The 24,427-nt window shown below is 43.1% G+C and overlaps 1 protein-coding gene across 1 annotated transcript in view; it reads left to right on the top strand.

Annotated features, from left to right (window-relative positions):
- Positions 1–19,273, top strand: part of HMG20B (high mobility group 20B) — a 448,306-nt gene extending 429,033 nt beyond the window's left edge. The window contains exon 11 of the mRNA XM_044306263.1: positions 17,596–19,273. Within this exon, the coding sequence (XP_044162198.1) occupies positions 17,596–17,608 (13 nt within the window). The 3' untranslated portion in view covers positions 17,609–19,273. The remainder of the gene's footprint in view (positions 1–17,595) is intronic.
- The last annotated feature ends 5,154 nt before the right edge of the window (positions 19,274–24,427 follow it).

The raw sequence follows: 24,427 nt of genomic DNA, 5'->3' as shown, positions 1-24,427 counted from the left end.
CTAGATGCAACTGTATTGCCGTACACAGAACGGCAAATACAATTGAATCTTATACTGGGAACAGGCAAAGGACCTTTGGTGACATCACAGGTCATGTGATCAGCAAAACAGGCTGTGATAGGATGACCTGGATGATGTCACCATCCAGGTCATCCTATCACAGCCTGTTTTGCTGATCACATGGCCTGTGATGTCACCAAAGGTCTTTCGCCTCTTCCCAGTTCAGGATTGGACCGGAGTCAAGAGGAGAAGGAGCCTAATAGTGATGTCTGTACAGGCGAGGTAAGTGAAGGGAGAGGTAGAGAAATGCTGGGAGTTGTAGTTATTTAACTGGGATGTATTTTAGGGCTGAAGGGAGGGATGTTATTGACATGGAACTGTGTGCTTGAGGTGGCTGGGGGAGGGAGGGATGTTATTTACATGGGACTGTATGTTGAAAGTGATTGGTGGGGGGGAATGATGTTTATGTAAATGGGACTTAATGTTTAGGGTCCGTTCACACTTGCGTTTGGTGATCCGCTTGTGAGATCCGTTTCAGGTCTCTCACAAGCAGCCCCAAATGCATCAGTTTAACCCCAATGCATTCTGAATGGATGCGGATCCATTCAGAATGCATTCGTTCGGCTCCGTGCGGTCCCCGGTTCCATTTTGGAGGCGGACCTCAAAATGCTGCAAGCAGCGCTTTTTGTGTCCGCATGGCCTTGCGGAGCCAAACGCATCCGTCCTGACAATGTAAGTCAATGGGGACGGATCCCTTTGCATTGACACAAAATGGTGCAATTGTAAATGGATCCGTCCCCCATTGACTTTCAATGTAAGTCAGGACGGATCCGTATTGGGACTTAGAAATTAAAATCTAATACAAACAAATTGGTCCTGAACGGATGCATTCGTTTGTATTATATCGGTGCGGATCCGTCCTGTACAAGTACATGAACGCAAGTGTGAAAGTAGCCTTAGGGGGTGATGTTTACATGGGATTGTGCGTTGGAGGCGGCTGGGGAAGAGGTGATGTTATTTACATGGGACTGTATGGTGGAGGGAGGATTATAACTGCAGGGGGCACTGCAAATCCAGGGGACATTATAGGCGTTCTTATTACTACTGGGGGCTCTATAGGAGGGTCTTGTAGATCTGCCTTATTTCTACTAAGCGCACTATGGGGGCCTTATTACTACTGTGGGGTCTGTAGGGAGCTTTATTGCCACTGGGGGAACAATAGGGGGCCTTATTTCTACTAGGGACTCTGTGAGGGTATTATTAATATGGGAGGGCATTGTTGAGGAGCATTATCACGGTTGGGGCAGTGTTACTAATGAGGGCATTCTAGAAGGGAATTACTATTGGTGGGACTATGAGGAGCACTATTACTATGGGGGGCAGTAATGTTTCTTTAGGATAGTATTTGGGGGTATGAGGGGGGGGGGGGTTGAGGTTTTGGCATAGAAAGCAGCAGGATAACACTGTGGGGACTCCAGTTGGGCGATAATGATAGAAAGTGAGGACGCTAAGATGTCTGTGTGTCACACTCTGCAGAGTCGAGGCGGCTGAGAGAAGTTGTCCAGACCGAGAAGATGATGACAGAGAGGAGACGTCACCTGGAGGCCCTGGATGTGACAGGTAAGTGCCGCTGTATAGCAAGTACAGCATAGTGCGGCGGGGGGGGGCATATTTATTGGGGCTTGTGCCCCGGATCTTTTGAGACCCTAGCAACGCCCCTGGCGGATGCCCTATCACTAGCATCCGGTTTGTACATGTGTTCACCCCCACAGGTTTGAACAGAGGGGGGTTATGTGGCCATGTGAACATTGAGGTGTGCAGTAAAGTCGCAGTGAAGCATGATAAAAGGGGTGTTGTTTGCACCAGGAGCGTGTCACCAAGGAGCCCGGCCTTGGTGGAGTAAAAGCCCTAGTCCAGGTGTCCACTAAAATAGTTGGGGGACACCATATAGATAGTGTAGCTGGTTCAGCCATTTCAGGACGGGCTTTTACTGGTAACAGGCAATGTGTTGGGTGGGTGCCTGTTCCCCATGCTCCAGTCCTGGACTTAGGGCATGCTCATGTCCAGGGATTCCATTCTGGTTTCTGCAATTGGGTGTGTCTCACTCTGGCAAGTGTGCAGACAGAGGCCTGTTGAGGTTTCAGTCAGGAGGACTGAGGGGCCACAAGCCTTTGAATAGCCAGAAGTTTGGGGGACATAGCGACGCCTAGAGAACAAGGGTTGCATGGCCAGAGTTGGTAGGACTACTAAGCCACACTCCCCCAAAAGGTACTGGAATTGCCACAGCCTGGAGGCTGCTGTATTGAGGTTGGCTGAGGATAGCTGCATATGATGTCCACGTGTGAACTGTGCTCTACGAGTGAGGTAGGGATATATTTTGTTTAGGTAGCTCCTAGACGGTTTTTCTTTATGCCGTGTGCCACAATAAATGCACAGTTTGGACATGAAAATCCGTTGTCTAGGGAGATATCTGTGAGTTATATTATTTTTATGTGTGTGTGTGTGTGTGTGTGTATATATATACACACACACACACACACACACACACACACACACACACACACACACAGTGGGATGCGAAAGTTTAGGCAACCTTGTTAATCGTCATGATTTTCCTGTATAAATTGTTGGTTGTTACGATAAAAAATGTCAGTTAAATATATCATATAGGAGACACACACAGTGACATTTGAGAAGTGAAATTAAGTTTATTGGATTTACAGAAAGTGTGCTATAATTGTTTAAACAAAATTAGGCAGGTGCATAAATTTGGGCACTGTTGTCATTTTATTGATTCCAAAACCTTTAGAACTAATTATTGGAACTCAAATTGGCTTGGTAAGCTCAGTGACCCCTGACCTACATACACAGGTGAATCCAATTATGAGAAAGAATATTTAAGGGGGTCAATTGTAAGTTTCCCTCCTCTTTTAATTTTCTCTGAAGAGTAGCAACATGGGGGTTTCAAAACAACTCTCAGATGACCTGAAGCCAAAGATTGTTCACCATCATGGTTTAGGGGAAGGATACAGAAAGCTGTCTCAGAGATTTCAGCTGTCTGTTTCCACAGTTAGGAACATATTGAGGAAATGGAAGATCACAGGCTCAGTTCAAATTAAGGCTCGAAGTGGCAGACCAAGAAAAATCTCAGTCAGTCAACCCACAGACCAGCACCGAAGACCTACAACATCATCTTGCTGCAGATAGTCACTGTGCATCGTTCAACCATTCGGCGCACTTTACATAAGGAGATGCTGTATGCGAGAGTGATGCAGAGGAAGCCTTTTCTCTGCCCACAGCACCAAAAGTGCCGCTTGAGGTGGGCTAAAGCACATTTGGACAAGCCAGCTTCATTTTGGAATAAGGTGCTGTGGACTGGTGAAACTAAAATTGAGTTATTTGGCCATAACAAGGGGCGTTATGCATGGAGGAAAAATAACACAGCATTCCAAGAAAAACACCTGCTACCTACAGTAAAATATGGTGGTGGTTCCATCATGCTGTGGGGCCAGTGCAGGGACTGGGAATCTTGTCAAAGTTAAGGGACGCATGGATTCCACTCAGTATCAGCAGATTCTGGAGACCAATGTACAGGAATCGGTGACAAAGCTGAAGCTGCGCCGGGGCTGGATCTTTCAACAAGACAACTACCCTAAACACTGCTCAAAATCCACTAAGGCATTTATGCAGAGGAACAAGTACAACGTTCTGGAATGGCCATCTCAGTCCCCAGACCTGAATATAATTGAAAATCTGTGGTGTGACTTAAAGAGAGCTGTCCATGCTCAGAAGCCATCAAACCTGAATGAACTAAAGATGTTTTGTAAAGAGGAATGGTCCAAAATACCTTCAACCAGAATCCAGACTCTCATTGGAACCTACAGGAAGCATTTAGAGCAGGGGTGCACAACGTTTCCTGGTTGGGGGCCACATTGCCAGACTGAACCAATGACGAGGGCCGAAATGAAAATTTAAAGGTGTATTAACAACTGAAATATTGTACTTATGGCATATTGAACACACATTATATACCATTAACCACTTCAGCCCCGCTAGGTGAAACCCCCTTCATGACCAGGCCACTTTTTACACTTCGGCACTACACTCCTTTCACCGTTTATTGCTCGGTCATGCAACTTACCACCCAAATGAATTTTACCTCCTTTTCTTCTCACTAATAGAGCTTTCATTTGGTGGTATTTTATTGCTGCTGACATTTTTACTTTTTTTGTTATTAATCAAAATGTAACGATTTTTTTGCAAAAAAATGACATTTTTCACTTTCAGCTGTGAAATTTTGCAAAAAAAACGACATCCATATATAAATTTTGCGCTAAATTTATAGTTCTACATGTCTTTGATAAAAAAAAAAATGTTTGGGCAAAAAAAAAAATGGTTTGGGTAAAAGTTATAGCATTTACAAACTATGGTACAAAAATGTGAATTTCCGCTTTTTGAAATGGCTCTGATTTTCTGAGCACCTGTCATGTTTCCTGAGGTTCTACAATGCCCAAACAGTATAACTACCCCACAAATGACCCCATTTCGGAAAGTAGACACCCTAAGGTATTCGCTGATGGGCATAGTGAGTTCATAGAACTTTTTATTTTTTGTCACAAGTTAGCGGAAAATGATGATGATTTTTTTTTTTTTCTTACAAAGTCTCATATTCCACTAACTTGCGACAAAAAATAAAAAATTCTAGGAACTCACCATGCCCCTCACAGATTACCTTGGGGTGTCTTCTTTCCAAAATGGGGTCACTTGTGGGGTAGTTATACTGCCCTGGCAATTTAGGGGCCCAAATGTGTGAGAAGAACTTTGCAATCAAAATGTGTAAGAAATGACCGGTGAAATCCGAAAGGTGCACTTTGGAATATGCGCCCCTTTGCCCACCTTGGCAGCAAAAAAGTGTCACACATGTGGTATCGCCGTACTCAGGAGAAGTTGGGCAATGTGTTTTGGGGGGTCATTTTACATATACCCATGCTGGGTGAGAGAAATATCTTGGCAAAAGACAACTTTTCCCATTTTTTTATACAAAGTTGGCATTTGACCAAGATATTTTTCTCACCCAGCATGGGTATATGTAAAATGACACCCCAAAACACATTCCCCAACTTCTCCTGAGTACGGCGATACCAGATGTGTCACACTTTTTTGCAGCCTAGATGCGCAAAGGGGCCCAAATTCCTTTTAGGAGGGCATTTTTAGACATTTGGATCCCAGACTTCTTCTCACACTTTCGGGCCCCTAAAAAGCCAGGGCAGTATAAATACCCCACATGTGACCCCACTTTGGAAAGAAGACACCCCAAGGTATTCAATGAGGGGCCTGGCGAGTTCCTAGAATTTTTATTTTTTTTGCATAAGTTAGCGGATATTGATTTTTTTTGTTTTTTTTCTCACAAAGTCTCACTTTCCGCTAACTTAGGACAAAAATTTCAATCTTTCATGGACTCAATATGCCCCTCACGGAATACCTTGGGGTGTCTTCTTTCCGAAATGGGGTCACATGTGGGGTATTTATACTGCCCTGGCTTTTTAGGGGCCCTAAAGCGTGAGAAGTCTGGAATATAAATGTCTAAAAATGTTTACGCATTTGGATTCCGTGAGGGGTATGGTGAGTTCATGGGAGATTTTATTTTTTGACACAAGTTAGTGGAATATGAGACTTTGTAAGAAAAAACAAAAACAAACAAAAAATGTCTGCTAACTTGTGCCAAAAAAAATGGCTGAATGGAGCCTTACCAGGGGGGGAGTGATCAATGACAGGGGGGTGATCAATGACAGGGGGGTGATCACATGGATACATGGATCGGATCTACAGAACGCATGCGGACGTCTGAATGGAGCCTTACAGGGGGGTTATCAATGACAGGGGGTGATCAGGGTAATCAGGGTGATCACCCCCCTGTCACTGATCACCCCCCCTGTAAGGCTCCATTCAGACATCCGCATGATTTTTTACGGATCCATGGATACATGGATCGGATCCACAGAACGCATGCGGACGTCTGAATGGAGCCTTACAGGGGGGTTATCAATGACAGGGGGTGATCAGGGTAATCAGGGTGATCACCCCCCTGTCACTGATCACCCCCCCTGTAAGGCTCCATTCAGACATCCGCATGATTTTTTACGGATCCATGGATACATGGATCGGATCCACAGAACGCATACGGACGTCTGAATGGAGCCTTACAGGGGGGTTATCAATGACAGGGGGTGATCAGGGTAATCAGGGTGATCACCCCCCTGTCACTGATCACCCCCCCCTGTAAGGCTCCATTCAGACATCCGCATGATTTTTTACGGATCCATGGATACATGGATCGGATCCACAGAACGCATGCGGACGTCTGAATGGAGCCTTACAGGGGGGTTATCAATGACAGGGGGTGGTCAGGGTAATCAGGGTGATCACCCCCCTGTCACTGATCACCCCCCCTGTAAGGCTCCATTCAGACATCCGCATGATTTTTTACGGATCCATGGATACATGGATCGGATCCACAGAACGCATGCGGACGTCTGAATGGAGCCTTACAGGGGGGTTATCAATGACAGGGGGTGATCAGGGTAATCAGGGTGATCACCCCCCTGTCACTGATCACCCCCCCTGTAAGGCTCCATTCAGACATCCGCATGATTTTTTACGGATCCATGGATACATGGATCGGATCCACAGAACGCATGCGGACGTCTGAATGGAGCCTGACAGGGGGGTTATCAATGACAGGCGGGTGATCAGGGTAATCAGGGTGATCACCCCCCTGTCACTGATCACCCCCCCTGTAAGGCTCCATTCAGACATCCGCATGATTTTTACGGATCCATGGATACATGGATCGGATCCGTAAAAATCATGCGGACGTCTGAATGGAGCCTGACAGGGCGGTGATCAATAACAGGGGGTGATCAGGGAGTGTATATGGGTGATCACCCGCCTGTCATTGATCACCCCCCTGTAAGGCTCCATTCAGACGTCCGCATGATTTTTACGGATCCATGGATACATGGATCGGATCCGTAAAAATCATGCGGACGTCTGAACGGAGCCTGACAGGGGGGTGATCAATGACAGGGCGGTGATCAATGACAGGGGGGTGATCAGGGAGTTTATATGGGGTGATCAGGGGTTTATAAGGGGTTAATAAGTGACCGGGGGGGGGGGGGGGGGGTGTAGTGTAGTGTAGTGTAGTGTTTGGTGGGACTGTACTGACCTACCTGAGTCCTCTGGTGGTCGATCCTAATAAAAGGGACCACCAGAGGACCAGGTAGGAGGTATATTAGACGCTGTTATGAAAACAGCGTCTAATATACCTGTTAGGGGTTAAAAAATTCGGATCTCCAGCCTGCCAGCGAGCGATCGCCGCTGGCAGGCTGGAGATCCACTCGCTTACCTTCTGTTCCTGTGAGCGCGCGCGCGTTCACAGGAAATCTCGCGTCTCGCGAGAGGACGCGTATATGTGTCCAGGAGGAGTAAAACAACCACCTCCCGGACGCATATACGCGTACGGCGGTCGGGAGGTGGTTAATGTCTAGTTACACTTCCAGGACTCCCATCTAATGGAAGAAATGCATGAAAAATACATGTGAGCAGCCACAAGACATATGCATACATGTCTGTTACCAGATGGTTGGGGGCCGCACAGAATGGTATCAAGGGCCGCATGTGGCCCCCGGGCCGCAGGTTGTGCACCCCTGATTTAGAGGCTGCAATTTCTGCAAAAGGAGGATCTACTAAATATTGATTTCATTTATTTTTTGTGGTGCCCAAATTTATGCACCTGCCTAATTTTGTTTAAACAATTATAGCACACTTTCTGTAAATCCAATAAACTTCATTTGACTTCTCAAATATCAGTGTGTGTCTCCTATATGATATATTTAACTGACATTTTTTATTGTAACAACAAATTATTTATACAAGAAAATCATGACGATTAACAAGGTTGCCTAAACTTTCGCATCCCACTGTATGTATGTATGTATGTGTATATATATATATATATATCTATCTGCATCAAATCTGTGTCCTATGTTACTAATTGGGGAAGCGATTGGAGAAGGTAAAGGGGTAAAGATATATAGAAATATAGAAAATCCAATTACCAGTCAGTAGTTTTCATCTTTTGTGCTGTGCTATGGTATTGCAGGCCATGCCTACCTGTGTTGTACCTGCCTACTTGTTTTGCCCCACATTGTTAATGGGTATCAGTCAGCAGAAGGGTACAAAAGAATTTCCAAGGCATTAGATATACCATGGAATACAGTGGAGAAATATGGTACAACCGTGACATTACCAAGAACTGCAATGAGGAATGGAAGTCACAGCAGCATATCCAGTGCATCTTTTATTGGAAGCCTTGAGTGCACACACAAAGAAAGTATGACATTTCGTCTGCGCAGTAGCCTTTGTCAAGCCTTGACTGCTGTGGATCTGCGGTCCCATCACGGCTGTTGCATTCCGGTTTTGGTCAAGAGGTTCGGTTGTGCTGCTCTACCATTCTGTTTGTTTTACCAAGAACCGGACGTCCCTACAAAATTGATGAAAATACGAGAAGAAAACTGGTCTGGGAGGCTACCAAGAGGCCTACAGCAACATTAATGGAGCTGCAAGAATATCTGGCAAGTATTGGCTGTGTGGTACATGTGACAACAATTTCCCATATTCTTCATATGTCTGGGCTATGGGGTAGAGTGGCAAGACGGAAGCTTTTTCTTATGAAGAAAAACATCCAAGCCAGGCTACATTTTGCAAAAACACATCTGAAGTCTCCCAAAAGCATGTGGTAAAAGGTGTTATGGTCTGAAGAAACCAAAGTTTAACTTTTTGGCCATAATTCCAAAAGATATGTTTGGCCCAAAAACAACACTGCAAATCACCTAAAGAACACCATACCCACAGTGAAGCATGGTGGTGGTAGCATGCTTTGGGGCTGTTTTTCTTCAGCTGGAACTGGGGCCATAGAGGGAATTACGAACAGTTCCAAATACCAGTCAATAGTGGCACAAAACCTTCAGGCTTCTGCTAGAAAGCTGAACATAAAGGGAACTTCATCTTTCAGTATGACAACGACCCAAAGCATACATCCAAATCAACAAAGGAATGGCTTCACCAGAAGAAGATTAAAGTTTTGGGATGGCCCAGCCAGAGCCCAGACCTGAATCCGATTTGAAAATCTGTGGGGTGATCTGATCTGAAGAGGGCTATGCACAGGAGATGCCCTCACATTCTGACAGATTTGGAGTGTTTTTGCAAAGAAGAGTGGGTAAATCTTGCCAAGTCAAAATGTGCCATGCTGATAGAGTGCTGTAATAAAATCAAAAGGTGCTTCAACAAATTATTCAACAAATTATGCAACCATATTATTTTATTTTAAAAATTTTCTTCCCTATACCTAAAAGATTTTAGTTTGTTTTTCAATTGCGTTGTACAGTTTATAGGTCACATTAAAATTAGAAAAAGCTCTGAAATAATTTATCTTTGTCTCATATTTTTACACCACAGAAACCTGACATTTTAACAGGGGTGTGTAGACTTTTTATATCCACTGTATGTTTGATATTGCTGTAATCATACTGACCCAGAGAATAAAGTTAGAATTTTATGTGTGCTGGAAGTGAATGTTGCAAAATTTACATTAAAACTGTGTCGGGATTGCTGCTGTTTATTTTATTTTTTTATGATTACCCCCCCCCTCCAGAATGAGTTAATAAAAGTTGACCAGTAAGTTATGCGAACCCAAAAATTATGTTGTAAAAAAACAAAAAGTTGTACTGCAAAAAACAAGCCCTCGTGAGGCTACATCGATGGAAAAATAAAAAGAAATTATAGCTCTTTGAATGAAAAAAGGGGAAAAAAATCCCAAAAGTGACTGACTGGCTGAAAAAACCCCACCATTTGTGTTGATTTTGATGCAGAAAAACTGCAGATTAGACTCAGAGTGAAATCTGCTATGAAATTCCTCCCAAGTACTGAAATACCCCAAATGTGATTATAAACTGCTGTTTGGGGACAGGGCTGGGCTCAGAAACTGACACATAGCTGTGGTTCACCTGGGTAAAATCAGTTTTCTTGTGTTGAGTTGAAACTGTACCTGAGTTATGATGCTTTCTGTTAATATGCAAATTAGGCCTTTAATGCAATGCAAGCTCCACTATTGCTCTTGTTGCACCCAAGCTCCACTTTTTTCTGTGTCCAGCCCCCCCTCACTGCTTTGCCACAAACAAAGCAACCCCCACCTCCCATGCAAACCCCACTAATGTTGTTTGTAAAGATCTCTCTCTCACACTAGGCCCACAAGCCACTCCATCCGTTTCCTACACTTATATACTGTATGTCATGTCACTGGATATAGTGTCATTGTATAACACTGTTGTGGGGGCCTTGACAATAAAATCTTTTAGCCCTCCTCCCAGGCAAGCTCCACTCATGCTGGTAGTCAAAATCACCCACGCTTCCTTTATAACCCTTTTACATGGGAGAGGGGAAAAAAATGAATGAAAGGCTGAAATACTTATAACTAATACTGGAAAGTCTTTATTGCCGGGAACACAATATATGGCATTTCCAAGACTAATGTTACAAAGGACCCCTAGAATAAATAATACATTACACCCTGTATATTAATAATACATTGCACAGTGCCTCTAAAAATTTATACATTGCACTGCGCCCCAGAAATAAATATTACAGTGTACTGCTCCCCTGAAATAAATAATAAACAGCTGCTTGCATGCATCCTCCACTCACTGTTCTTCGGTAAATACCATCAATTACTGATCATCAGTTAGTGATATATATAAATATACAGTACAGACCAAAAGTTTGGACACACCTTCTCATTCAAAGAGTTTTCTTTATTTTCAGGACTATGAAAATGGTAGATTCACACTGAAGGCATCAAAACTATGAATTAACACATGTGGAATTATATACATAAAAAAAGTGTGAAACAATATGTCATATTCTAGGTTCTTCAAAGTAGCCACCTTTTGCTTTGATTACTGCTTTGCACTGCGCATGCGCAGCCGCCCTCTATTCATTTCTATGGAGCCGCCGAAATGAATGGGAGCGGTGGTCGCGCATGTGCGGTGTGCTCCCATTCACTTCAATGGGAGAAGCGGGGAGCTACATCTGGTGGTGGACGGACCCCGGGAAACTCAGGGTCCTCCAGCCACAACTCTCCCTGGCTCCGTTCTCCTTGTAGGTGCGGGTCCCAGAGGTGGGAGTATAAAAGTCAATTTCATTTAGTGTTAGTTTAGATTTTTGCACGCACTAACAGTTTAAGGGTTTTGTTTTTTAAATGATAAAAATATATTTGTGGTAAATAGTGTTATAGTTTTATATATGCTCAGTTATCAGTAATCACATACTGATGGCTCATCACATACATTCACCCCGGACCTCTGCTGCAGCAAAGGTCGCAAAAGGGTTAAAATGTTCAAGCTGTGAAAGAGTACCTCCGGGTATACCCACAGGATCTGGGTTTATGAATCAAAAGACACCAGGATTAAACCCCCAGAACGGCCCACCCACCCTAGGAGTTAGTGGGAAAAATAGTGTGGGACTTAATGCACCCACTGCTCGATCAGGGTTACCACCATGTGGATGCCTATTATACAAGTATTTCACAGTTTTAAGTCCCTAAACACCAGAGGTACTGAATATATCTGTAAAGAATAAATCAAGGCAACTGGACTTACTGTAGATTTCTTGAAAATGTTTCACTCGTTCTTCCAACGAGCTTTCTCAATTCTGAGTGACTGTACAAGAATTTTCTGGGAATAAATATGTAACTGAATCAACATCTGGTAATTATACCCAGCATGGGGTCAGAAGTCATTATACCCAGCATGGGGTCAAAGGTGTTGATTCCATTATCCTAATTGGAGTCAGTGGATGATAATGACCTCCCAAAAAAAAGACAACAGATGTCTAACCCCCCCCCCCCCCCGCCTCTATTCAAACTATTGGAAGAACGAGTGAAACGTTTTCAAGAAATCTACAGTAAGTCCAGTTGCCTTGATTTATTCTTTACAGATATACCATGACCTGGATACATGAGAACCTTCACAGACAGAGGTACTGAAGATTGTGGCTCAGTACGCAAAAGTCTGAGGCTTTCCTAGATCCCTGGTAGGGCAACCACTAAGAAGGGGCAACAGCAGGGCTCTCCTACATGAGAACTTGCTGGTGGTTAAGTACAAGGACAAGAGGGATGTCCGTGTACTGACCACTGTTCATGGGAACACCAGCTCTCCTGCCGCCCCTGTGCAAGGTATCACAACCACCACCTCCAAACCAATTACAACAGGCACATGGGATAGGTTGATTTTTCAGATCACGTTCTAAAATCGTACCGTACCATGCGTAAAAGTAAGGTTTTTTACAAAGCTCTGGCCCTGCTTGTTGTACTGACAGCACTGTATGTTATTTAGATCTGCAGGCCAGATGGAAAAATAACTTCAGTTTCTAGATGTGGTAATCAAGGCCCTAATTTTTCAAAATCAGGAAGAAGGGGGTACGAAAGGACACAATTTATCTCTGTGAAACTTCGCCTGATAAACCTGTGCTTCAAAGTACCACTTATCCATGTATTATTAATTTTATCCCTTGTGTACCCTGTAAATTTGCCACCTTATTACGTTCTGATGTAGTTCGCACAGCTTAGATATTACACTTATCAGCCACTACATTCATTTCTAAAAACATGTGTTTGGTCAAGGGTGCCCTTTCCATCTCTTAAAATGTTTCTACAGGGGTGTAGTTTCCAAAATAGGGTCAACTACTGTCTGGGGACCTAGTCAGGAATTTCTTTTTTTTTTACATGCAACATGGCACCTGAAATCCATGTGTGCAAATTTTGGTCCATACATTGTGGTTTGCCTTCTGAGCCCTGCTGTGCACCTATACAGAAGGTATGTCTCTATATTCAGGAGAAATGGGTAACAAATAGTGGAGTGCATTTTCTCCTGTTACCCCTTGTGGGAAAAAAAAAATCTGGGCCTAAAGTGATATTCCCTGTTAAATGTGTAATGTTTTTCATTTTCACAGCTGTGTGCTTCTAAATTCTTTGACGTGTGTCTAAATTCTGTGAAACACCTGTTTTGTCAAAAGTACTCTATCCACCTCTTAATATTCCTACAGGGGTGTCGTTTTCAAAATGTTTGGGGTTTTCTACTGTCTATCTACCTCAGGATTGTTTTTACATGCGACGTGGCAACTAAAATCCATGTATGCAAATTCTGGCCTGCAAAATCCATATCTTGCGGTTTGTCTTCTGAGCCCCGTTGTGTGCTCATAGAGCAGGATATGACTACAGTACATATTGGATGCTGTCATATTGAGGAGAAAATTAGTAACAAACAGTTTGGTGCAGTTTCTCCTGTTCTCCCTTGTGAAAATGAAAAATGTAGACATAAAGTGTTATTTTCATTTAAATGTGTAATTGTTACCGTATTTTTCTCCCCATAAGACGCACTTTTCCCCCCCAAAAAATCGGGGGGGAATGCCCCTGCGTCTTATGGGGCGAATGCTGACAATTTAACATCGCTGGCTGCGATGTGTGAGCGGAGGAGGGACTGGGAGGAGGAGCTGGGGGCCGGGAATAGCGGCGGGGCGGTGCAATCAATGTACTATAGCCCCGCCCCGCCGCTCCAGGTTACTAATATTAAATGTCTTATTCAATTAAATTGTATTATATATGCCCCCTCACTCCCATATTGCTAATCGTACCTTAAATCCTATTCCTAGGTGCTGTAATGCAGGCCGGGCGGGCGGCAGCGTAACTCCTTGATGTCACGTGCCTGCGCCGCCTACTTTATGAATTAAGCAGGCGGCGCAGGCAAGTGACGTCAGCGAGTGACGCGCCAGCCGCCCGGCCTGCATTACAGCACCTAGGAATAGGATTTAAGGTACGATTAGCAATATAGTAGTGAGGGGGCATATATAATACAATTTAATTGAATAAGACATTTAATATTAGTATACTGGTGGCGGCGTCGGGGGGGGGGGGGGGGTTGGGGCTGGGCGCATGTTCGATCGAGCTGATCCGTGGATGACACAGTTAAGGGGGGGGGGTCTGTGGATGCCACTGTTGTGGGCTAGGGGGCTGTGGATGCCACTGTTATGGGCTGGGGGGCTATGGATGGCACTGTTATGGGGTGGGGGGTCAGTGGATGGCACATATATAACAGTGCCACCCACAGATCCCCCCCCCCTGTAACAGTGCCACCCACAGACCCCCCCCTGTAACAGTGCCATCCACAGATCCCCCCTGTAACAGTGCCATCCACAGATCCCCCCCATAACAGTGTCCGTCATCCACAGATCCCCCCATAACAGTGTCCGTCATCCACAGATCCCCCCATAACAGTGTCCGTCATCCACAGATCCCCCCATAACAGTGTCCGTCATCCACAGATCCCCCCATAACAGTGTCCGTCATCCACAGATCCCCCCATAACAGTGTCCGTCATCCACAGATCCCCCCATAACAGTGTCCGTCATCCACAGATCCCCCCATAACAGTGTCCGTCATCCACAGATCCCCCCCATAAGTGTCCGTCATCCACAGATCCCCCCCATAACAGTGTCCGTCATCCACAGATCCCCCCCCATAACAGTGTCCGTCATTCACAGATCCCCCCATAACAGTGTCCTTCACAGATTCCCAGTAATAGTGCCACCCACAGACCACCATTAGTTCCAAACCCACCAAAAGCACACCTTTTGGTTAAAAATATTTTTTTTCTTATTTTCCTCCCCAAAAACCTAGGTGCGTCTTATGGGCCGGTGCGTCCTATAGGGTGAAAAATACGGTAATAATCACTGCCATGTGCTTCTAAATTCTATGACAAGTGTTTCTGAATTCTTCTGAATTGTCTGTTTGGTCCCCCCTTAAAATGTTCCTACAGGGGCGTGGTTTCCAAAATGGAATCCATGTCTGCAAATTCTGGCCTGCAAAATTAATATATTGCAGTTTACCTTCTGAACCCTGCTGTGCGCCTATACAGTAGGATATAAGCACATTTGAGGTGTTGCCATACAAAAAAAATTGGTAACAAACAGTGCATTTACTCCTGTTACCCCTTGTGAAAATAAAACATTTGGATTTAAAGCATAATTTTCTTGTAAAATAGGTAATTTTTGCGTTTCTACATTCTATGATTGCCTGTTGGGTCAAAGTGCTCACTACACCACTTCAAAATGAGGTCACTGTTTGAAGGTTTCCACTGTAAGGGTGCCTCAGGAGGTCTTCAAATGCAATATGGCACCTGAAAATTATTCTAGTGAAATCCGCCCTCTAAAAGCCATATGGTGCTCCTTCCCTTCTGATCTCTGTGGTGTGCCTATATATCAGTATAAGAACAAATATGGGGTGTTGCCACATTCAGGACAGGAGGAAATGAGTAACAAATTATGGGGTGCATTTTCTCCTGTTACCCTTTGTGAAAATTTCATGTAAAATATGCAATTTTTCATTTTCACGGACAAGGGTCTTTACATTTTATGAAAAACCAGTTGGACAAGTCCTCCATTAACTCTGTAGCCCCTAGGGTGGCTAGAAAAAATGTAGTCGTAAGAATAGTCTCTGGCTCAGAGCCCAGGACGGAAGCGGCCTCAGGAAAGTAGCGGGACAGGACGTTTTTAGAACCCGGCTTATAAGTAAGACAAAAATTTAAGCGGGTGAAGAACAATGCTGACCGGGCTTGTCGGGAATTGAGTCTCTTGGCACTCTCTAGGTACTCTACAGTCGTGGCCAAAATATAAAAAAGACAGGAATCCCTATCTCCTGTGAAGGAGTCAGGCAGAGGAATCTTAAGCTTAGTTTAGTGTCTTGCGACAGTGAGGGGTAACGTGGAGGCTCCTTGGAGCAGCTGCTGAACCTCCTCCATCACGTTAGACAGTTGCTCCTGGATCTGAGCTGCAGTGACTGACGGCACATTAGGGCGTTGTTGAAACAGATTAACTGCTCCTGTTAATTCAGTTAGATGCTGCTGGATTTTTTCCATGGCACCTGTTGGTTGGGCCCACTGTTCTGTAATGCAAGGCACCAACAAAACAGACCAGTGTAGATGAAGCAAGGGGTTTTATTCAAAAGAATGTAAACAAAGTCCAGGAAAACTTGTAACAAATAACAGGAATAACAAAACGAAGGGAAGCCAGGAAAGTCCCAATCCATGCTTTAAATCGCTCTGCACACTTGCCAGACGAAAGGATGCGTCATGGGAAATTTCGGATCCTGGGTCCCACTGGAAAGGACGGAGTCCAGACAACCTTCAGTCACTAGCACAAGTAGTATGACCTGTATCTGGATAGGGAAGGATAACAGTGCGCAGTGACCAACCGGGGAAATCACCTTTTATGTGCCTGCTAACAAATCCCAGGGCGCCAAGTGTCCACTCCACATAGGTTATGAACTGCCCTACCCCTGTGTACACAACCTTGGCCGGTCATTGGCAATAACCCAACACCGGCCCCCCTAATCTACTATTGAATTTGTGGCCAGGTGCTATTCTCATCACAGGTCGGCAAAGCGCATAAGAAGCACGTATACGCGACCACACATCCTCCGACAGGCTCGGCGAGTGTACGCGAGCGAGTCGATATGGATACCGAAGTGGAATCTGCAAGAGGTGCCGTAGACGAGCCCGGCCGTGGCGTACTGCCACTAGCTCGACCAACCTGTCCCCGAGACCCCGGCGGTCTTCCCCTCTGGCGCACACACAAACTGATTCCCGCGTCGGTTCTCAATGGAGTCGGATCTGGTGTATCAGTGGAGACACGTGTAACCTGTCCCTCCTCTCCATGTGGACCCTTTTTGGTCACACCGGAGTGCGAGACAGGTGAGGATCTTACAGTGTGTCTATGCAAACCGTTGGATAGAGAGGACACTGGTGGCAGATTCCCTTTAAGAGCCATACCTGAGCCATACCTTGTTTATTTTTTTGTTGACTGAGCTGTGTGAGGCATTGTTTTTTGTAGGACAAGCTGCAGTTTTTATTGGTACCATTTTGGTGTAAATTTTACTTTTTTATCAATTTTAATGTAATTTTTTGGGTAGGTCAGGTGGACAAAACCTGCAATTCTGTATTTTTTATTATCTTTTATGGGGTTTACTGTGAGATATGTGAAATGGTAATGATATTTTGCAGGTTGATAACATTTCGATACCAAATTTATATTGTTTTTAATATTTTACTACTGCATCATAAAGCACTTTTTTATTCAAAACCATTTGTATTTTGCGTCACCATATACTAACACCCATAACATTTATATTTTTCCATCGAGACACCAGTTTTTTTTTTTTTTACGGTGCAGGCTATAGTTTTTATTGGTCCCATTCAGTTTTTTGATAAATGTGAGATGGGGAAAAATAGTAAATTACCATGCAGTATATTGTATATGATATGTTAACTTTATTATGCGGGATGATACAACAATTATTGTAATGCCAAATATATATATAGCTTTTTCATGTTACTACTTTTGCATTAGAAAGAAATCACTTTTTATTGAAAATCACTTTTTATGTTTGTTTTTTAACCATCTGAGGTTTTCTTTGACTTTATTTTTCAGTGAACATCTGTAAAATATGGACCACTTCTACATAAAGAAGTTTCTAAATGATTCTAAATATAGAGATCCGAAGACTAACTGGTTTGAAATTCAAGAACATGGAGTAGCTATACATCAACATGATGTTTTGAAGTGCAAGAACATGGAGTAGCTATACATCAACATGATGGTCAATTTGCGATTATTATTATTATTAATTTGTGCAAATATGGACATGTGGTAGTGTCATGGTTCTATGAAATTTAAATTTAAGTCAGTATCCCTTTTAAATGTGCATTCTTCTTACTCTGGCTTTGTGCACATCCAAATATGCCCGACAATAGGAGTTTACCTGCTGCATAGTGGCCTGTTTTGTTAAACCCTGTTCACATGTATTATTCTTTACGTAGATTTTCGTGGTGCTTTTAGCACTGAAAGTCTATTGTTACACTGATTGTGCAAGGCTGTCTTCAGAAAAAAAGACCCTAAAAGTTTTGACTTACAAATGCTGACCAAACTACCCAACTGTGAATACTGCAGAGTGGCTTTGCAAATTTCCATTAAGGGTTTTTCTAAGTTATCCAAGACCCTCCCAATACCATTAAATTCATGAAAACAAAAAGTATCTTAAAATTACCTCTCACTTCTGTATATTACCGCTTTCTGCTCTGCAGCTTTGGTTGCCCTCCAGTTGTATGTATACAAGGCTGCATCAGTGACATGCAGGTATATGGCACTTGACCACTGCAGCCAATCCCTGTCCTCAGTGGACTTGTACAATATACCGCAGAGCACATTAATTGGCTGCAGTAGTCACATGTATACCTGTACATCATCAGTGTATCCTTGAAAACAAAACTGCAGAAGGAGAACCAGAGCTGTGGTGCAGAGAACAGCATGCGAGAAAGAGTATAGGATTTTTTTTTCGTCTTTTATTTTTAGCCATTTAGAGGATTGTACGATAACCCCTTTAAGATAAGATTGTTTTAGATAAATCTATAGCTGAATATTTATACATTTTGCATATTGGAATTTTAAGAAATGTGATAATACCCATTCCAATTCTACTTTACCAAGATTATATATACGGTGTATAGCCATTTTTATAGCCAAATTTAGACTTTTTTTTTTTTGTTGCTATTGTTGGTTACATGTTTGAATGGGTCCATGTTCATAAGTTTTCAGCTTGCGTTTTACTCATTATTCAAATAAAAATGTATTTTTTTGGGGGGTGTCTGGTTTTGTTTACATTTTAAGCCTATTTTTGTAGAAAAAAATACACCAGTAACATTGGGAAATATGTTATTACTGTCATAAATGAAATGCTAGTATTGAGAAATATTACAACTTGATATGGAAAAAATGTGTTAACTAAAAATAAGTTGCTTGTTTACATTCCTTTATTCATTTTCAGACCCCCTAATATTCAGTTTGAAACCTGCTCCTAGGTGCAGACTTTTCTCAAATTATTGTGTCCTTCTGATTAGTAGATGCTGGATATGAGGTCTGTGTGTCCAAGATGCCGCTACTATCCCAATCTATCATACTGTTACTGCCTGGCTTTATCCCTGTACTGATTTCCCCTTCTATAGCTTATTGGAGATCTCCTCTCAATTGTAACTCATGTTTTTGGGGGCATGACCCCCTAAACGTCGCAAGCTATGAGATAGGATATAACTCAGCCTTCTCATGGAAAAAGGCCTGCACGCCATGAATCTGTTTTAACGTACAATAAAGGATTAAAATGTACGCATTGTGCTTCAGAAGAGTGAGTAGCATCTATTTCTCACCTACAAATAGTTTTTGAAAAAATATACGGCTGAGTAGAATATACAGACTGATAATACGGAGTCTAGGTAAGACTCTAGGTCAGACCGTAGTATACTACACGTGGTAGCAGTTTGATTGTATATTGTGAGGGTTTAATTGTCTCAGGTGCCATAAATGAAACCACAGGAGTAAGGGAGCTTGTCCCTGTAAGTACTTTAACTTCCCAATTATTGTTTTCTGTTGTAACTGGGATAACTGTTAGCAAGATTGGAGGTTTTTCCGTGCACACCTGTATACATAACAGGAGGATAAGGTCCTGGGTGAATACCGCTGTGATATATGTGGGCATGTTGCCCATCTGCAAATTCTCCATAGAGACATGGAAGAGCAAATTGTACCACTGAGGGCAATCTTGAGAGGAGTATGCTGCTCACTAAGCAAGCAGTTATACACAAACAATATGGATTGTGTCAGAATCCATTCAGGAAAAAACTGATGGTTTTGCATACAAGTTCAGTCAGTTTTGTCTGCGATTGTGTTCAGTGTTTGCATTTTTTCCATCTGATTGCATGCGTTTTTCACGCGCTTACAATAAAACTGAGGAATAACAGTCTATCAGCCATCAGCGAAAAACTCATTGCATCCGGATGCCTTCCATTTTTCGCGCAAGCCCCATTCACTTTTATGGAGCCTGGGCTGCGTGAAAAATGCACAATATAGAATATGCTCAGATTTTTATTTTTCCTGAACACAAAGATGTGCGAAAAAGAACGCTTATGTACACAGACCCCCTGAAATGAATGGTTCAGGATTCAGTGCGGATGCTATGTGTTTGCTACACGCATTGCATCCAGTTGGAAAACTTGCTTGTATGAAAGAGCCCTTAATGGGGTAGAAATTGAGGTTGGAGAAAAGGGTCAGGTAGGTAGCTGAGTTAATCTAGTCAGAGAGTAGAAAGTGGTCCAAGAAAATCCCTCCTGTTACTTTGTTTCCAAGCAAAATTGACAAGTTGGGTGATGAGACAAGGGTCAGAAAGTTTAGTCTCAGAAATAGAAGCATTACCGCATACTGCTCTCCCTAACAGCTGGGTGGACAGCCCAGCTGGTAGTTGGGAGTATAGTATTTTAGGCCCAGACAGTTATTTGTTATAGGGGATTCTATAATCAGGAAGATGGATTAAATATTTTGCTAACAAGATTTCCTCAACCGAATAGTTTGTTGTCTCCTTGGTGCCAAGGTTCTGCATGTGGTTGAATGGGTGGATAAATTACTGGGTGGGGCTGGTGATGGCCCAGCCATCATTGTCCATGTTGGAACCAATCAGGCAACCTTATAAGAACCTCAAACCATCCTACAAATAATATACATATTATATATAGTATACAGTCAGGTCCATAAATATTGGGATATAGACACAAATTGGCTCTATACACCACCACAATGGATTTGAAATGAAACAAACAAAATGTGCTTTAACTGCAGACTGTCAGCTTTAATTTAAGGGTATTTACATCCAAATCAGATGAACAGTGTAGGAATTACAACAGTTTGCATATCTGCCTCCCACTTGTTAAGGAACCAAAAGTAATGGGACAATTGGCTTCTTGGCTGTTCCATGGCCAGGTGTGTGTTATTCCCTCAATATCCCATACAATGAGCAGATAAAAGTGCAGCACGCCAGACCTGCAAGGTATAGTGAGGTCACGGTTATGGGTAATTGAGGGTTACTCACTTTTTAGAGGAGAACCCTGGGCAGGCATGCGGCAGTGAAGGAGAGGTAGACACAAGTTCCTCTGGGGCACACTCTGGATGTCGGGACCAGGCCTGATGGTGTTTGAGGTGCCCTGGATGTTGCAGGTATTTTGAGTGCCTGGGGCAAGGTCCCTTTAAGGATCGTGACGCCAGTGCCGTGTAACGGTGGCACACCGATTTATAGCAGTAGTAATTGAGGTGCACAGATGTTATGGTGAACCAAACGTTGCTTTACTTGGTAACAGTCCAAATTTGTACATACAGTTGATAATGATGATGCAGTCCCTTATAACTATTTCACAAGCAGGCTTAACTCAATACTGGCAGGTAATAATCTTGCAAGATACTTGGAGGGTAAACAGTTAGTGCAGCCTGGTCTGTGAAGCATTATCTCCACAGCTATTCTGGCTGGCTGTATCCCAAGGCCCGGATGCCTAAATGCTGGCTTTAATCCTTGGTAATAAATCTTCCTCCCGTATTGACCCTTGCTCTTATTTTGTAGTACCTCTGCCCATCAGCTTACTTATCTGAGCTGGTTGTGCTGGGTTGTAGGTGGCTGCAGGTTTCTCCCAGGAGGTAAATTCTTCTTCTGGGGTGACTCTTCTGAGCTAAACTTAGACTCAGGAACTTCAGGCTGACTAGGTTATACTTCTAGCCACCTGGACTGAACTAAGTCTTCCCAGTCTGGGCCTACCTATATATACTTAGGGCTCTCTAGCTTCCTCTAACATCTGGGAGGCTAAACTACACCCTAACAGGCCTGACACCCAGATAATACAGGAAAATGAACATTTAACATCACATTAATGCAATAGACCTGTTAACCCTTGTGTAGTGCCTACCTTTACCTAGTGGGACACTACATACCCCCGATGCTATGACGTTGCCCTTCCTCGGCGCAACATAAGGGGTCCGCCCAGCTGTAAACTGCAGCCTGAAAGACAAACTGGAGAGCATGCTGTTGCGGCAGGCCAAGGGTCAGCCACGTGATGATCGTTGCCTCGTGTTCAGGTGAATGACGTCGACAGAGGAAAATGACAGAAGTCTGAGTATAGTTCAAAACCTTGTCAGGACCCTAAAGTGAAAGTGTCCTGCACCCTTTATTTATACACAGTTCACAGGGTGTAACCCCTCAAAGTAAAACATGATTGGTTTACAGACATTTCAATAATGGCTTTTGAATCCATCTATTGATTGGTTAGTTATTTTTCAAGTTTCAATTTTACAAAAATGTGTTAACTAATGGATTTAGAATTTTAAGCAAGAGAGGCAAAATATCCCAGTAGTAGTACAAATGTTATCTTATCTTAACACACACAGTTCACTTCTATAGTTTTTTTTAGCTTATGCTTGTTCTTTTCAAATGTCACCACATTATATCACATTTACAGAGAAAATGAAAAACATCTTATGAATTTTATATCCACTTTCAGAAAAGCTGGATAATTTCCTTAACATTTCCCTCCTTTTTTTTCAATTTTTCTGTTTACGTGGTAGACGTTTTTTCCTTCTGAAGGCTTTATTGTATCATGTGTGTCTTGGTAACTACTAACCTGCCTGAACAATAAAATGACCCCTTAGACAGCCCGTACTCCACAGAGTATACAGATAAGCTGCATAGACCATGCGATGCAAGCATCGATTCCAGTCTGTCTAGTAGTTGTCATTTGATTAAGCATACATACATTTTATTAAAACCACATACGACACACAAACACTAAGTGGATGTAGGTGCAGCATTGTTGTTCCATGCATCATTGTCCATAGTTCTGGATACACCTTCTTCTGCTCCTGTGTTGGAATCTCTAGGAGCTGGTAGGGTCATCTATACCTGCTAGGAGCATCAGCAGTAAGCCTAAAAGTTTATGTGTAGCTGTGGTCCTCTGTTGTAGAATCAGGAAAATGAACATCATCTTGGGCGTTGCTGTCCCTTGGTTGGACAGTGCTGTCAATCATGGCATATCCCTTGACCAATATGGTGAGTAGGCCTGGAACCGCCTTGAAAGTCCACCTCCATCCTCCTCTAGTCAACGTTATGGACACTTCGGTGATGGGAAACCTGGGATGGACACTTCCTTCCTGCAAAAGATGCGTCTCCATCCGAACTTCCACTTAGTATAACAAGTGATGTTTGGTGTGAATAAACAGGATCAAGCAGCGGTGCCCTTAATGGAGTAGGTTCAATCTCTTCAATGTAAAATAAAAGTTAAGAACGGGAACCGCGCTGTATATTAACAGTTAATGAAAGTGGTTGGAAAAAGAACCATAAATATACTCAGCCGAGCTTCTACTCAGCTGCCGGCAGTGTCAATCACAGGTCCGTACTTCACATGGAATAAGCCTGCTATCCACCTCCAGCCAGCCGTTTGATCTCCCTTTGAGCCACCAGCCGTGCACCCCAAACCGGATCAGGATTACCTTCACAAGAAGCACAAACAAATGGTGCAATACCCTCTATATTTCGAGGTGATCAATTTTTATTATACTCACATATTCCAAATTTTCACATGCATATATGATTGCCCGACCCGGGTTTCGCTGTTAGCTTCGTCAGGGGCTGCGGTGACAAACACCGCCAAAGTCCATGAATATATAGCAACCTTTTGCCCCGGAACAGAAACGGACTTCCGTCGTCCGGTAGCAGGTCAAACATTTGCATGCTTAAAACATATACAAAGTATTCAAATACATAACACACATTATTTCCTTACATGAAGTCATATAAAACCATATCAAAATTCCAGATATCATTAAAATATAAATATATGATAAATATTTAAAAAGTTCGTGTAAAAATTGTATAAAAGTCCAGACAGCATATATTCGAATAAATCACACCATACATACAGATTTTATATCCCATTCAATATTGAGACCTTGTGGCTGCAGTGTATTCAGTTCATAAATCCACTCGGCCTCCCTTTTGTTAATCTGTGTAGCCGGATTCCCTCCTCGCCAGTGGCGCTTCACTAGTTCCACACCACAAAATTTAAGACCAGTGGGGTCCTTTTGGTGAAATTTTTTGTAATGCATCGAAACACTATGGGTCTCCAGACCCTTTTTGATATTTCTAATGTGTTCCGCAATGCGGACCTTCAGTTTTCTCAATGTTCTGCCGACATACTGCAGCCTGCATGGGCACTCAAGTACATAAATGACCCCCATGGACTCGCATGAAATATTCCCTCTAACTTTTTTTAAGATGGATTTGGAAGTAGACACTATATTTTCTATTTTACTTCTTTTCTTTTCCTCCCTGGAGCGGTTTTTACAGCATGGGCAAAAGCCGCACCAGGTGAAGGCATCACGGAATTTGCGTATACTGACATCG

The sequence above is a fragment of the Bufo gargarizans genome, chromosome 1 (genome assembly GCF_014858855.1).
Source record: "Bufo gargarizans isolate SCDJY-AF-19 chromosome 1, ASM1485885v1, whole genome shotgun sequence".
NCBI lineage: Eukaryota > Metazoa > Chordata > Amphibia > Anura > Bufonidae > Bufo > Bufo gargarizans.
The sequence above is the reverse complement of the archived record's forward strand: the minus strand, read 5'-3'. Positions and strand labels throughout refer to the sequence as shown.